We start from the raw sequence: 16,277 nt of genomic DNA on the forward strand, positions 1-16,277 counted from the left end.
GGGAACAAAAAAAATAGTTATTTTATTATGAAGTAATCGTCCCGGCAGAAAAAGAAGTAAAGCGGGCAGTGTTGCATGTTTTGGACGTTGGAGTCTATGGACGGTGACAAACTTCTGCCAGACCGATGACTTTTGTGCATGTGTGAATTTCAATGAGCTGTGTTCTATGAAATCTGGTGGTCGGCAATCATTATTTTATCCGTGCGGTAGAAGCCGAGATGCATTAGAACCGTGTAAATACGGTGCTTGGAAAATACTTTGTTACTACTGCGTGGGAAGGGTGTGTCGATCGATTGCTTTATAAGCTGTAAATCAGAGCTGTGCTCATCCGAAACAACTCTCGTGCTGATCGCGAAGCCGGTGTGGCCTCGGTGGATGGTGGTACGGAGTGTGGGGAGAACAGGGACGCAGCAGCGGCAGTGGCGGTGAAAGCGCCAGTAAGCAGGGCAGCTCCGTTTGCTGTGCCTCCGAGAGTTGTCACTCTTGATCTTCAAGACCGAACGCTTGAAGTTCCGTACCTGCGAGTGCTTGCAATTCATAGGGGGAAGGAAGGGGCTATGAGACTTCTGGAGGTGTTGGCTTTACATAAACTCTGTACATCCCACACACACTTTTGGTCTTTTCCACCCTGGCTTAATGGGTTATTTTTTTTTATTTTTTTAATTTATTGTATCTGGGTATTGCCAGCAACGATATTGTGCACTTGACAGATCCCCTCTAAAGCACACATGTGGTGTCTTTTGCACTGGGGAGACAGATTTCTGGCTCGAGTGGAGTGTGGTACTCTGGGAATGTTCGGTGGCTCTGGCGTACCCCATGGGCCGAGACAAACGGGCTGCGGGTGGTGTGCTTCAGGAGCTACCCTGGTGCAGCCTCGCCACCGCATGTCTCTGGTGCAACTCTGACTCGCCAAGGTGTGCTGCGGGAACGTGGGCCAGGCGGAGCTAGTCTGTCGAATGGTCTCCTTCCTGGCACCCGGACACTTGATTGCGTTTGAACCGTTGGTTTGGGCGCTCTTTTGGTTGCGGTGTCTTTCTCTAGAATGGAGCCAATGCATGATCTGAATGCTGGGCTTTCGGCATTCTAGTCAAAACGACTTCCTTTATGCGTGTGTATGTTTTCTTCCTTTCTTTCTTTCTTGCTCCCCTTTTAGCCGGAACAGGTAGAAGTGATCGTAACGTTCTGGTCCTTACGACGGTGTCTTTCACTCACAGTGGGCATTTTTACAATCAACAAAGGACTTTCTTCTTTTTTTTTATACTGAACAAAATGGCTGCCAATTCTTTTACGTACTGGACAGATTTCTATAGGTGTGCGAATGGTGGTCTGTGTTGAATTGCTGTTTTACCCTAGGTTGCACTGTGCAGACAGTCACAAACATTTTGCTATGTAGGTGACTGCTGATGCAGGGCTATTCAGTTTGAAGTGCTATTCCCACACCCCTCAGATTTTATCTGAAAGCACGGCCGTGCCAAAACTACAGGGTGATTCAAGGAGTGGCCAGGCTCTTTAAATCGACCGCAAAATTCGGTTTCTTGACCTATCGCATTACGACTTTGTGCAGCGTTGCCCACAGATGGTGCATTTTTTTTTTTTTTTTTGTAAAATTTGGAAAGAGCAAACTTACCTGAGGAAAAAAGTAAAGAAAGAAAAAGGCTTAGCTCCTTTGGAAACGCAGCAATGCCACGGGTCTTCAAACAACACGGCGCCGTTTCGCACGGGAGACAAGAGATGGTGCAATGAACGAGCATACGGCGCCGAGAGCTGGCGTCTTTAGCAGACAATCTTTTCGACTCAAAAGCGGCGCGCGTTCCGCAGGCGGCGACAGTTGCAGAAACAAAAACCGGCGCGGTAACAACAACGAACTGCAGTTTCTTGTCTGCTAAAGACACAGGCTCTCGGCGTTGTATGCTCGTTCGTTGGCGGCAGTTGGCGTTGCGACCGCTTGCGCCATCTCTTGTCTCCCATGCGAAACGGCGCCGTATTGTTTGAAGACCGGTGGCTTTGCTACATTTCCATAGGAGCTAAGCTTTTTTCTTTCTTTACTTTTTCCTCAGGTAAGTTCTCTCTTTGCAGACTTTACAAAAAAAATGCACCATCTGTGGGCAACGCAGCACAAAGTTGTAGCGCGATAGGTTACGGAACCGAATTTTGCGGTTGATTTAAAGAGCCTGGCCTCTCCTTGAATCACCCTGTAGAGTAAGAATCTGACGAAAAAGCTTTTTACATGGGGTATAAGAAAAACGGTTCACTAAACCGTGATGTGGGAGTCTTAATCGGTCGATGCGCTTGATATGTGGCACAAGAAGGGGTCGGTGAAGGTCCCCTACTTCTCTCTGTCTTCGTGTGACGTTCAGGCATTCTTGACGTGTGATTTCTGCTAAAACACTTCACACTCCTCACCACTTCGTTTGCCATGAGCCGGCCGAATAATTTCGAATGTCTGTTTCAGATTTGCCGATTTTGACGCAGAATTGTGTTTGCTTTCGCTTTGGTCTGCAGTCCACTCTGAAATCGCCATTGTTCTTGTGCACATGGTCAGAACAACTTGTGCAGCGCAGCTTCAGACGTTCGCAGAACAACGCCCTTTCGCATAACGAGATACAAAGGTCCTTGCCTTCGACAGCTGCACGCGTATCACTGTGCCGCTTTCTCATTTTTACGCTGTAAAACTAGTTGCGGAATTTTTGGTCTCGCCTTGTCTACTTCGATTCGCACCGAGGCCAACTACAGCCAGTGCTAGAACCGACATAGCGAATCAAGCGGCGCCAAAGTGCATCGTCACGGCGCTTGTTGTCTTTGCGCATTTGCCATCGGTGGCCAAACCAATCGCGCACAGTGAATGCACCGTGTTCCTGCGCTTTTTTCTGTGCTTGATTGAATCGGATCGTAGTGTCGGCTGCGGTCGGACTCGGTGTGAAGCAGAGTATGGCTCACATAGCAGAGTACCGCTCTTCGTGCTCAGTTTTCCACGCTCTCGCTCCGCAGATGCTATGGGTGTTTGCGGTGCTTTGTCATTAGACACCCAACTGATGCCAGTCTTCTTGGTATAGGAGCACGAAAACCCACTGGATTGAATCTGAGACAGTATCACTTCTTGGAGCTTGTTGCCCGGTAAAACGGACGATGTACTGTGCGTGGTTCTGTGCCACCGAACAAACTGTGCAAGGCCTGGAGATGGAGGGGAAGTTCCTTGATCCTAAGAGAAGGTAGTTTCGCTTGGCCAAAAGAAGCTGTGCAGCGTAGGGATCTCTTCTGGTATACTGCATTTCAGTAGACGTCGTGCACCAGGCGTAATTCTTTCTTGGAAAAGCTTACCGATAGCATGTTTCGGTTCCCAGGATGCAAACTGCCTCTTGACAGCGAGCAGGTGCTTCTGGCCACTGCGACCGCCTCGATCGCGCCATTTTCAGGGGGGGGCTGCAGTTGACTCTCCCGAATCCCAGCTGAGGTGCCTTCACTCTTGCGGAGGTTTATTGCGGCCTGGGAGATGCATGGCTCAGATTTCGGTTGCACGCGGAAGACCTAGCCCCGTCTGGTCTAGCTTGATCCCCATTCCTTTGGTGCAATGCCTTGGTTGTCTGACATCGATTTGGTTACATAAACCTCCCAAGTTTTTTTTTCGGAATTAATTTGCCTCGAGCCTAAGTCATGCCGCAGGCTAGGTTCGTAAGCAACAGATTCGGTGTTCTTCATTGAAAACGTTTGGTATAAAGGAAGAAATCGGCGTTTATCGGGGCCCATGTTGAAGAAGAATGTGATGCGGGTATGGGGTTCCCCAACCACAGTGAACATGCGCGTCGCCCAAAGACTTGGAAAACACCCCGATACCGAAAAGAGGATACAAGACAAGTGGTACTGTTCCGAAGAAAGAAGCAACCTCGCAGATAGTTCAGTGGGGGCTGCATTCGGGGTCAACACACAAATAAACCTGTAGATCAATGGTTTTCAACCACTGATGTTTTTGGGGCCCCTTCTGGATCAGCAGAAGTGATGGGGGTTCCCATTCACCTGGGGTGGGGGGTCATTGGATGGTTACAATGACAAAAGTAGACTTCGAAACTACTTTGAACATCGGAAACAGAAAATGGTCAACCCTACTCACTCAGCACATATGGTGTAGTTTATTTAGCTTTGTGGGACAGCTAGCATCAATAAAAAAAAAAAAGCTTCATTTCTCGGCTTCACTGGCGGTTGAGGGCTTTGGGGACCCTAAAAAGGCCTTTAGGGACCCCAAGAGTTTGCAGACCCCCGTTTGAGAACCACTGCTGTACGTAGAGGGGTTTGTCCCATGAGGCTTTGGATTTTCTTGTTCACAGGCAGCTCTAATTCTTTTCTTTTTTTTTCTCTGATTTTGATAAAACAGGCTTGGGGGTTAATTAGTAGGGTTTTACAGTATTTACTGAAAACACAAAACCCTAAATATAAGCCACTATACCCAAAGGTGCTTTCATTTTTGGTGGAGTTGACTGTGAGCCGTGTAGCAGAATCTGCAGGCCTGTTGCCACCTCGCAAATGAAGGCAGCACATTAATAGTCCTGATTATACACCAACTCGAAAGTGTTCAATGAACCTATTCTTGAGGGCAACATTAAGGGCATTTGAGTTACTTCGACCGAACCGGAGTACCGGGTCTTTCCTTTTCCAGTTTTCTTTGATAAAGAGAGTTGATAATTTTCTAAATAAGGGGAGGCATTCAAAACACCGAAAATCAGAATACTTACTGTAGTTATTGGAAAAGTAACAATTCAAAACACTGAAGAATTAAAGGGCCAAAAAATCAATTACTTGAGATATAGCAGCGAGAAAAACGATAAAGAAATGTGACATTTGAAACATCATATTTTGAAATGCATGTCAAAATGACTGACATTTTTTTCCTAGATGTGGCATTTCGTTTGCCTCGCTTCTTGCACCTACTTTTGGTTTTGGGCGAGCCTATATACATAATTATCTTTGCAACAAAGTTTTGCTTTTGAGAAGACACAAAATCTGTCTTCATCCATTTCACTCTCAAACCATAGAAGGACTACTGCCGCACATTGCTGTTTTGCTTTGGACACTGGGCAGTGCTGATTTATTCTGGTGACCAATGGAAGCTGACTTTTCCCACTGTTCTGCACTAGCTTTACAAAAGATAGTGAAATATTAAATTTTCCATCAGTTTGGTCTGCTGGTGCCTTTGTAGAACATATTAAAATACTTGTCGCACTGTTCTGAGGGCAGGCGAGCAAGAGGGGATAGTGAAAAGGAAAAATTGGGGTTTTACGTTGCAAAGTAACTGAGGGTATGAGCGATGTTCCAAAGACTGCTTGGGGAAGGGATCACCCAGGGTTCGAACCCTGCATCTTGTACTCCAAAGGTCAAAACAGAGCCTCTGCGCCATGGAAGCGGTCGTGATAGGAACAAACCATGCCATTGGTGATAGTCAAGTGACATTTGCTAGACTACACTAATACTACGGATTTCCGTGGGCATGAAGCCAATAATGCAGGTCTTCACCTGAACGGAACTAGCTTCTCTGAATAACAGTGTACCAAGTTTGTTGATAAGTAGGAATTTTTACTTTTTGGCCTTTGAATTTTTGTTTTTGTGAGCTTCCGGCGTTAAGATTTTTCGGCGTCTTGACTTTTCAATGTTTCGATTTTTTTGTGTTTCGGTTTTCGGCTTTTTGATGTGAACTCTCAAATTATTGATTTTAGGATGCAGGTCAGTTATTTATTTATTTAAGTGCCTCTAAAGGCCTTGTGGGGCGTTATGCGGAGGGGTGTATTGTGAGAAACATATGAAGAGTAAGCGGTGGGTCATTGTAAGTTTCACAGAGTAGCATGGGGTTATCATGATTTCTGATTAGAGCTCTTTCACTTACCAACTCATCAGTCAATCATGGCCAGTGCAAAGGGGGAAAATTTTAACAAGTTACTCTTGGCGAAAGGAATGTGAGCTTTGTTAGGATGATCATGTTGGGGTGTTGGGGGATAATGCGAGTAGGTGGTGAGACGTTATCTTGCCTCCTTTGATTGAGCGCCAATGAATCGACGAAATATTTAAGCTGTGTGACACTTACAGGTGAATATGTTTTTAGTATGAACCCAGTTGCCCTGTTTTGTACAAGACCATCAACTGGATATTTTTGATGCGGGTTGTTAACTACAGTTGCATGTTCTAACTTGAGCCTAATGAGAGTAGTGTATGCAAGTAGTTTAGTTTCCACTGTTACCATGCACAAATGCCATTAACAGCCTAATGTTTGACTGGCACTTTCACTAATGTAGTCTATATGGGTACATTCTGTTTACTCCATAGAGTGATAGTGATCACGACTGAGCTCCCTCAAACGTCAATTTGTCCCCATCTTATCCCTCCAAGTTCCCTACTCTTTTGGGCAATGCAAAGATAGAAAAGGAAAGCCCAAGAAATCAATTGAAAATTATTAGCAAAGCTCTTCAGTCTATGCTTTTTGTTAGTGAGAAATAAGCGCTTGATTTTTCAGGCCATGTGCATGAGTTTAATGGGGTTATTTAAAAAAGAACCCATAGAAAAAAGCTAGCTCCCTTTTTAAGTTTCACAGAAGGAAAATATTAATAATAAGAAAACAAAATAAATTACCCAGAGAAGTTCAAAATGGCTTCCCGAAAAAGGAAAAAAAAAAACCTTTCCCAGAAATTTTTGTTGCCTAAAAATTCATTCCTAAAAAAATAGTATAAAATGCAAAAAAAAAAAAAAAAAAAAAAAAAAAAAAACTTTTCCCATGATTTTTTTTTTTTTTGCTTATATGCTATGATTAATTGCTTTCGTTGCTGCAGTGCAAATTTGCCAGTTGCTCCCCTGACGATTCTTTTTGAGTATTTTTTTTCTCTTTTTGTACACCTGTACTAAATCTCGTTAATCAATTTGGTGATACCCTGCCCACTGACTGTTTTTTGCATAGCTATTTTCAGTGTTGCTTGGAGGATTGTCGGCTGTCTGCCTCGGGCTGCTACTGATTGCTTGTGATAGCCATTTTTCATGATGCTAGTTTCATCCAAAGAGATTTATTGGATGTGTGAGACTGCAAATGATCATGCCTTGACTATCGCCTCATGTAGTTGTAAGCTTTCCTCTTTTCTATAATACACACACAAAAGTAACTTCTCGAATTTATGAGCATAATCAGAAAAATAGATTGACTTCCACCTGAGATGGAGTATAAACTCGCTCCCTCTAGGTAACTGATGTGCCACTGAAAAAATCTGCCTGCTAGTCCAGCCACACCAGTCGTGTACAATGTGCGAGTTGTGCTCCATATGAGGTGAAGGGCAATCTAGTCTAGCATTCTCCATCTTGAGGAGTTTCCCTAAATCAGGGGTCTCCAAACTCCGGCCCGCGGGTCAAATTCGAACCGCGGAGGTCTTACGACCGGCCAGCGGCAAGCTGCGATTCTTCCAATGAAGCCCGGCCCGTGGCCCGCTTCCAGCAGGCCCGCTACTAACGATGCAAAAATTAGCGCACGTAAAGAAACGGAGCCGCAACGTGCACCATGCACAAACCGCAAAAACTAAAATTAAAAAAAGAAAAAGAATTTTTTTTTTTTTTTTGCGGGCGTGTCCTCTTGTCATATTGTTCACTGGACATTGTCCTCTCCAGCAACACCACTCTTAGTCCCCTGTTTCATACCTGTCTAACTTCGAATGTTAAAGTTCCTGTGCGGTCCCATGTATATTGTGCTTAGTGTCCTGTGTCGTATCTGTTGCATATTGTCAGCATTAGTTCTATCATTCTAATTTGTCTTGTGCCCTGTTTGGAACATGCCAAAGTTTCTATATGCTATGATGTATGCCTGGTGAGTTTTCTGGGTTCCCATATTCTGTAATGTCAGTTTTTAGCTTAACACTACATTTTAAAATAAACTATACTCATTTTCACCTCACGAACCGTAGTAAAGAAATGTCCGGCTCTTTGCGAAGCATTACTAATTTTCACCTTTAGTGGGGGGGGGGGGGGGGATTGAAGATATATTTAGGTGTATCTTAGAGTAGATATGTGTTATCTTATCAAGACTGACACGTTTCAAACGCCAAATGCGCCTAAATGTGTCGCTCCTCCGTCCGACAACTAAATCTTGTAGGAACTACTTCATGTGGCGTATAAACAATGCACGAAACTTGTTTTTTTTTTTTTTCTCGAGTTGAAAATAAGTATAGTTGTCTTCATATACCTTACATTCTTTTTACTTTTTCTCTCAATTTTGTATTTAAATATTGCTTATTTAGGATTATTTAGTTTTTCCTCATTTATATTTATTTACTTCTTTTCCGGCCCTCGAGGCAGCGACAAATCCCTGATCCGGCCCCTCATCAAAAAAGTTTGCAGACCCTTAAATCATTTACATCTAACCATGAGTATAATTAGGACCAGTAACATACTTCTGAGGCAGGTGCCTTTGTCGTATGGGTGATTTATTGGTTTATTGAACCCTCCTTCCCATATATTGCAGTGGTATTTGCTACTTCTAGTTAAGTGTTGTTCGCAGATGCTTATTTTAAAGCTTGTTTTCATGATCATCTGCAAATGCAATTTCATGAGGTTTCTGGCTTTCGATTTATGTGTTTGCACTGTACGAAGGTATTAGAATGACTCAAGGCCTTAAAACTACAAGTCACAAACAATAGATAGTTTTAAAGGGGCAGTGCAACGAATTTCAGACTCTGGCCAATTAACTGCGGAAATTAATCTGCGTCACCTATGGAACGAAAAACAGAAAACCGCATTTTCTTGCGAGCGCTAGCTAGTTCTTATTAAAAAAAAAAATGAAACAAATTGAAGGTCGAAGGGCCTCTCAACTCTCCACGACGTCCATGTCGACTTTTGGGTGACGTACTCTGGAGGTTCACGTGGTTTCCCCTTGGGCCCTCTCTTCAGAGACCGCAGCCGCTTCCTCCGCGATTGTCTACTTTTAAAGGATTAGCCTTGTCGAAGGTTGCGGCGAGCGATGGACACAAAGGACGGTTCGCCACGGGGCTGACGGCGAGTATAGCAGCGGAGCGGGACAGGGTTTGTTGACTTCCGCGTATCCCCTAGTGACGCCGTCATTTTAGTTCTCGTAGCCGCCACAGGCGGCTGCAGATCGGCAAATAATTTGTTTTTTGCCTTGCGATTACGCAGCAGAATAGCCGTTTTTCGGGGAAAGGTGACGCGTTTTTGGTCACTTGTGCTTGTATAAACAATATAAAAAATGCAAACTGGCAATTCTTTCAACATCAAAACCGTTGCACTGCCCTTTTAAGTATACGGAACTGCTTATCCAAAGTACAAATTTGGAAACACAGTGCGATACTGTTAATGCAAACAAGTAAACACTGTTTCTTTTTTTTGTCTCATAGAATTGAAGGACTGTCATAAAAGCTATTGGTGTGGTGGAACATGCTAATTTGGGTCACTAACTTAAGTGGGAAAATTTGATGCCTCTTTGAAGTAAATTGTGAAGAAAACACCAATCTCGACTTTGTGCTGGCAGCGTCGTGCAATGGCCTAGTAACTTGTAGCTACAGAAAATTGCTTTTTTGCAGGTACGTTTCTAGTAATTTAAAGAAAATCAGAAAGGGCTCATATCTGCTCAGGGTAGCTGCAACTAGCAGAATTTTTAGGGCATTTAGTACATGAATATTTAACTTCAAGTTACGTGGAGAGCTGTAATTAAAAGCTGTAACTGAAGTACATGAAGTGTCTGGAATGGAGTGCCTCGTATGAAGCATCTTGGGATGAAGCGATCGGCCCCTCTTCCCTTCTTGGCGGACTGGGCCGATTGCACCGGTGCCACCCAACAAGGCAATTTCCGAGACGTGTTTCTTGGAACGTCGTCTCCTGTGCTGCTGTCTGTAGGGTTGCTTTTGCGATGAACTTAATTAAGAGATTAGAATGATATAGGCTTGCTCTACCATGTACCTCAACTAGAATAATTGAGGAAGGATACAGCTTAGCTCATAATTCAACCCCAATTAGGACATGTCTAGGACTTAAGCCACAGAATCAATGTAGCCAGATATAGCTTATTTCTAAAGAGATACTTGCAAAATAAAAAGGTACCGCAGTACTTTTCAAGTAAATTATCTGCATCTATCTATATAGGGACTTTTTATTGCGGGCTGTCACTTGCATACATCTTTGGACCTTAGGATGGACCGCAGCGCTGTGACCATATCTGAGGATTACGCTTCTCTCACGTTGCTGCATCCCTTCCGAAAGTCATGTGGTGTACACAGCATTCAATTGGCTTTGATGGCTTTCGGCGTGTTCTGCGGTCTATCATGAATGAAATGGAGTATAGTAGTTCATTGCATTGTTTCCTGACCCGACATGTAAAAGTAGTGTAATGAATGTTTACAATGAGATTTGAAACGTGTGAGCTGCCTTTCTGGCTGTGTCCATTTTGGCCTACTTGGCAGTTGAGGCTATTTTTTTTTTTTTGACTTTGTATTAGATGTCTCGCTTCTGGGACCATAACATTCCAGTGATGTAACGGCTGATTTATATGCACCTAACTGCGCCAAAGCACTTAATCTGCTACATCCTGCTACATTTTGGCAAAATGTGAGAAATGTGCACCAACATTGTGCCAAAATTTCTTTTTACTTTATTAGTACTAAAAATATAATAAATCAGGACCTGTTCCATGGCTGGATCATTATGTTAGGCTTGTGCGAATTTTCAGAACTTTCAATTATCACCTTAAAGGGGCCCTGCAGTCATATTTAAGCCTCTACCTTTTCTGCAGTTTCCACATCTCTTGGTGCTTGGGCAAGCCAGCGGGCACGGAGAGAGTAACTAAATATCAGTGCATCATATTTTAACCGGACGGCGCAGAAACCTCCTCCCACCGACGGAGGCGACGCGCGGTGCCGAAAACGCGCGATATGTGACGTCTTTGGTCCTGGGCTTACTACTGGTCAGAGCCGCTAAAAGCTTCTTTTTAGTCGAAATACAAAATATGAGGCACGAACTGTTTCAATTATTTATAAAAGTAGTTTTTGTTTAGTATTCTAGATCAGAAAATAAACAAAGTACGGAAACAAGAAATGACCCGTCGACATACCCGCCACCAAGTGGTGGAAATGGCGGCGCATACCAGAAAGGAGTAGTGGGATCGGGCTTCGACACGGGAAGGTCCCGGATGTATGCGGCGGCGCTGTGGCCGTATCGACTGGAGGATCCGACCGGCTCCGAGCGTTCCAAAGGCCTTCGGCGAGCAGCTTTGTCTTGCGGTTTGGCCGTTTCGCGGTGTGGCAGCGCGAAGTGGCTTCCATTCTGAACTGATCGGTACCCCGTGTTTGCTGTCGTTTGTGGCCAATGAAGTGTCATGCCGAATAAGTGTTTAATCGCACAGCAAATGCAGAGAGCCGCTCTGGCTGCCCCGTTGCATGCAGCATATATCCAGAACATGCTTTAGTGGCGCCCTCTCGCACCGTCGACACGGAGCGCGGCAGCCGTGAGCGCTCGCTGAGCTTACTAGCCCTCCTCTAGTTCACGACCTCTCAAGCAACCAAGGACGTCATGAGGGAGGTTATTTTTTGCTTGTTTCTGTAATTTTAATTTGCCTATAGTAACTTCTAAAATAAAGCGAAATTCGAGAAAAGAAAAGTTTCATTAAGTTACTACGTTCAGTGCGCTTAGGTTTGGTGCAAATATAAAAACCAGTAAAAAAGTCCTTGCAGGGCCCCTTTAAATAACATCATATTCAATTTGATCTCTGGATCAAATATTGACAGTACTCGGAAGTTTCGTAATATTTCTCATGCTTGTTGTCTGTTCTGACTGGATAGCTGGCATCGTTGAGTGTGCGTGTCACCGCATAGCACCACATCACAATTTTGCATATTTGCTTCGCCGCAGTGCACCTGCATGCCAAGGGGAAAGCTGTCCCCGAATGCAAATAATTACACAGGAAAAAAAAAAAAAAAAAAAAAAAAACTGCGGCTAGCATATATGATAGCAATATTCTGACCATGTCTTTTTTCACATTCAAGATTTATCAAGGATACTTGAGTATCGCAAGAAAGCTTTTTATGAACTGCTCTATGTGTTTATTTTTAATGTCGACTCTCATTAAGTTATTACCTTCATACTGGTTCCATTTGTGTCGTTCGATGGCTCAGTGATTGGAGAAATTTAAACCTATATTCGTTGGAGCAGTAAACACAAGCCTGGAAATAACCTAAACATGTTCGGCGGGATTTTTTTTAATATATGCTATATTAAACAAAAATCCCGCCGTCGTTACATGCTGATTTTTGTTATCGTAAAGTTCTACTTCTAAAACGTCATTGATGTTCATAATCAAATGACAAAAGCTTTGCATTCTATCTAAATTAAGAACTGCAGTCTTTTATAGCCTGTGTAAGTTGAAGAAAACATCAATCTAGGTGCTCGAAATTATTATATTGTAGCATTATTTCAGTGGGCTATATACAATTTGGTATACACTTTATTTCATACCTAAAATAACCATGCACAACAGTTTCTACTACTCTTCATCTATCAGCATCTTGTTACTGTGCCCTCTACTTCTGCGTGCAATTAAACTGCTAGCTAGGGAGTTAAACCTGCCATGCTGTTGATGCCATCAAATGGTTGCACAGAAGCCGGAAGGCGAAGTAGACCTAAACACATAAATCTTATCATGACATTCACACTGGTAAGAATAAAAATTAAATGTGCGCTTATGCCCCAAAAGTACTTTTGTTGCTCAAAAACACAGTTTCGGCTGCTCCAACAGGTGCTCCAAAATCACTCCGACCAATCACATCACAGCATCCATTACACAAGCTCAGAAGACTATACACAGTCTAGTATAGTATAGGTCTATATATAAACGTACAGGCCACGTGACGTCAATTTTTCTTCTAAATTTAGTGGGGAAACTAAATTGTTGTATAGGTCACGTGATATAAATTTCCCCGCCAAATTTAGCAGAGGAATGAATTGCTCAGTCGTGGCGTCAGGTCTCGTGGCATCAATTTCCCCGCCAAATTTAGCGGGGAAACTGAAATGGTGTATAGGTCTCAAGAGCAAGTCACGTGACATTGATTTCCCCACAAAATTTAGCGAGGAAACTGAATTGATGTTTAGGCCTCGCAATGTCAGGTCACATGGCATCGAATTCCCTGCCAAATTTAGCGGGGAAACTGAATTGGTCTTTAGGTCTCGTGACATTAATTTCTCCGCAAAATTTAATGGGAAATCTACGGACGAACGGACAAAAGTTTGGGATTGGGGGGGGGGGGGGGGGGGGGGGGGGCGGGTTATTTTAAAAAGCATTTTATGCCTTAAAAAAATTTCATTGCAGACATTGAAACTTCTTCTCGTCATGAAATTGTAAGGGGTGCGGTTAGACCCTTTTATTGTTTACAAACATGAACCACTGCTTGCGTCCCAAGCGACTTCCGGTTGCTGCGTCTTTGCAAGCCAGTCGAGCCTGCTTATGTCACCAGTACTAGAAAGCATAAGTGCTACACGGACAACAAATTTGGAGATTCAGCGAGGGCCTTCGGCTGTACAATCTAACATCTTGGAGGACACACGTTGGTTTACAAGATTATTCGAAAAATTTGAACAGATCTTGCGCTTAGTTCTTTTGGCGTTCGCCTGAAGAATTGGTTGTTAAATGTTTAATCAATGTTTCAAGCAGCAGTGTTAAGGCCCGTTCACACACTTGCAACCGAGTACAACCGAGAGAGACGAGACCTGTTGAAACCTCTTAGGATTTCTAAGGGCGACAGAGAGAACACGCTGGCACGCTGGCACCATCTCTGCGGTGACCCTGGAACTGCATTTCACAAGAGCAAAGGTTTTGCGGTCTTTCCAAGGTCAAATGTGCATAATACCTATGAGAAAGGCTCGTTTATATTTTTTTGTCTATTTTTTGACTATTTTTTCGTTTATAACGTTGACAAAAGTTTTTCGAGCCAAGAAAGAAAGGTTAATGCGCGAGGGAAATAGAAAATATGCCGGACCGCCAAGTTTACACTGCTACCCAATAGATGGCGCCAGTGTGTCCTCTTGTCATTAGAGATGTTATGTTTTTATGAGGTTTCAAGGCATTCGGTTCTAAGAGGTCGCAAGTGTGTGAACAGGCCTTTAAGGTGGACTTTGTTCATTCTTCTTGTGAACCAAAAGTTCGCTGGGATGTCAAAGACTGGGGCACCGCCTGGTGGCGTTTGCAATGGAAAGGGTCTGTTGCATTTGGAGTTGACGTCTTGCGCTCGGAAGCGACTAGCCCTCCCTCAACTCGTTGACCGTCAGCTGCCCGAGAGGGTTGTTCTGCGGGTGCACCTCAGTCTTGACGCTCTCCCGTTTCTTTTTGGCAGGAAACGGCCATCCCGGGGGCATAGGGTTTGGTCCCCGCATACGGCAGGGGATGCCCTATGCCTCGATGCGCATGCCCGTTCCCCCCAACCACAACAATGGCTTCGGCGTCAACGCGGGTGTGCCCAGCCCCAAGGTCAGGCCCCACCGGAGGTAGCGGCTTGACTGGCGCCTTTTGGCTCTGTGTGTGCACCGGGCCTGGACATCGGAGTGTCAGTTGGTGACATAATCATTCTGCTAAGAGTGGCCAGCCAGGCAACATTGCACAGACTGCTTGCGGATACACCTTGTGCTGTTGTCTAATAAAGATGTTGAGTTAAAAAAAAAAGAAAAGAAAGAAACCTTGGTTTGATGTTTGCTATTTTGCCCGTGATTTATATGAAACTCCTTAGGTCTCTGCTTTCACTGTCGGTACTTATCCCTGACTTCTAGAGGAGTGTGTGGAACTGGGGAGATTCAAATAATCTTAGATCACATAATCTAATAAATGTTATTGAAAAAAAAAACGATATTCTAAATACATAATGTTACACTCTGACATTGCATTATAAGCTTTCTATGTGAAATCTAAAGCTAAAATTATAAAGGTCACACTAAAAAGCAACTTTCAGAATCGTCGCAGCAACGCTGATGATTCTTTCCGTGCTTCAGCAGGAGCCTGTTTTGTACAAACTTCGGACAACGGGCACAAAAGCAATGACGTAAACATCTATTTTCATGGCCTCAATATTTTACGAATTTAGCAAAGTACGTTTCAGAAATATTTGCCAGGCTCAACGTTTTGTAAATTGGAGTGATATGCTCTATATTTGTTACCATGGTGATATATTTGCGGGCTTAATTTTTGGTGGTATTCTTCAAGTTGTGAAATTTAGGTCCTTGCGAAAATTAAGTCGTTTACAGTATACGTCATTTGAAGGTGTAGCGGCACGCTACAGCGAGCAAAGAAGACGAAGAACACCAGCTCGAGAAAAACACCATCACTTGCACGCGGGGGCTCGAGATGACAAGGCGAAGGGCTACGCAGTCCACGTTCCACGATCTTCAGATTTTGACTCTTTTGTAAATAATGTAAATATACAATTTGTTAGCAAATGAGAATATCTTCCTTGCTACAAACTGGTTCGTGAAGCAGTCTTCGCTTTACATCCACCATGAGCGCAAAATGCCGGAGAAAGTACGTTTCGGTGGGTTTTCTTAATCGCCGACGTTCTTCAACCCATCATAGGAGCCGACTTTCTCCGGCATTTTGCGCTCATAGTGGGTGTAAAGCGAAGACTGCTTCACGACATTGAGACTCGCCTCACCGTGCAGGGAATATCTGCGAAGGGAGTCCAAAAGGCGCCCAGCCTCCCTCAAGTGGAGCCCACCTCCCAATGTACGGACATCCTCGACGAATTCCCCGACGTGTTTCGTCCAACTTCAAGAGACCTACCGGTGAAACACACCGTGACCCGCCATATCGAGACGAAGGGACCTCCTGTGTTTGCTCGACCTAGACGCCTAGCTCCAGATCGCCAGCGGATAGCGAAGCAAGAATTTGAGCACATGCTCGAGCTTGGCTACGTCCGGCTTTCTTCGAGCTCCTGGTCATCGGCCCTCCACATGGCCCCAAAGAAGAGCGGCGACTGGCGTCCATGCGGAGATTACAGAGCCCTCAACCAGAGCACGGTCCCCATCGCTATCCAATTCCCCACATACAGGATTTCACCGGCGCCTTGCATGAAGCAACCATCTTCATAAAGGTGGACCTCGTGAAAGCGTACTACCAAATTCCTGTGGAACCGGCCGACGTTCCGAAGACCGCCATAATAACCCCATTCGGCATGTTCGAGTACTTGCGGATGCCGTTTGGTCTCCGCAATGCGGCCCAGACCTTCCAAAGGTTCATCGACCAAGTCCTACGCGGCCTGACCTTTACTTTCGCATACATGAAC

General features: G+C 44.3%; 1 protein-coding gene across 2 annotated transcripts in view; it reads left to right on the forward strand.

The window, feature by feature from the left end:
* LOC8038738 (SOSS complex subunit B2) overlaps positions 1–14,681 on the forward strand; it is a 44,430-nt gene extending 29,749 nt beyond the window's left edge. For both annotated transcript variants that reach the window (XM_040220066.3, XM_040220067.3), the window contains one exon: positions 14,343–14,681. In XM_040220066.3, coding sequence (XP_040076000.2) covers positions 14,343–14,497 — 155 coding nt within the window. In that variant the 3' untranslated portion in view covers positions 14,498–14,681. The remainder of the gene's footprint in view (positions 1–14,342) is intronic.
* Positions 14,682–16,277: the final 1,596 nt, after the last annotated feature.

This window comes from Ixodes scapularis, unplaced genomic scaffold, assembly GCF_016920785.2.
Source record: "Ixodes scapularis isolate PalLabHiFi unplaced genomic scaffold, ASM1692078v2 PGA_scaffold9__187_contigs__length_104089568, whole genome shotgun sequence".
NCBI classification, from domain to species: Eukaryota; Metazoa; Arthropoda; class Arachnida; order Ixodida; family Ixodidae; genus Ixodes; species Ixodes scapularis.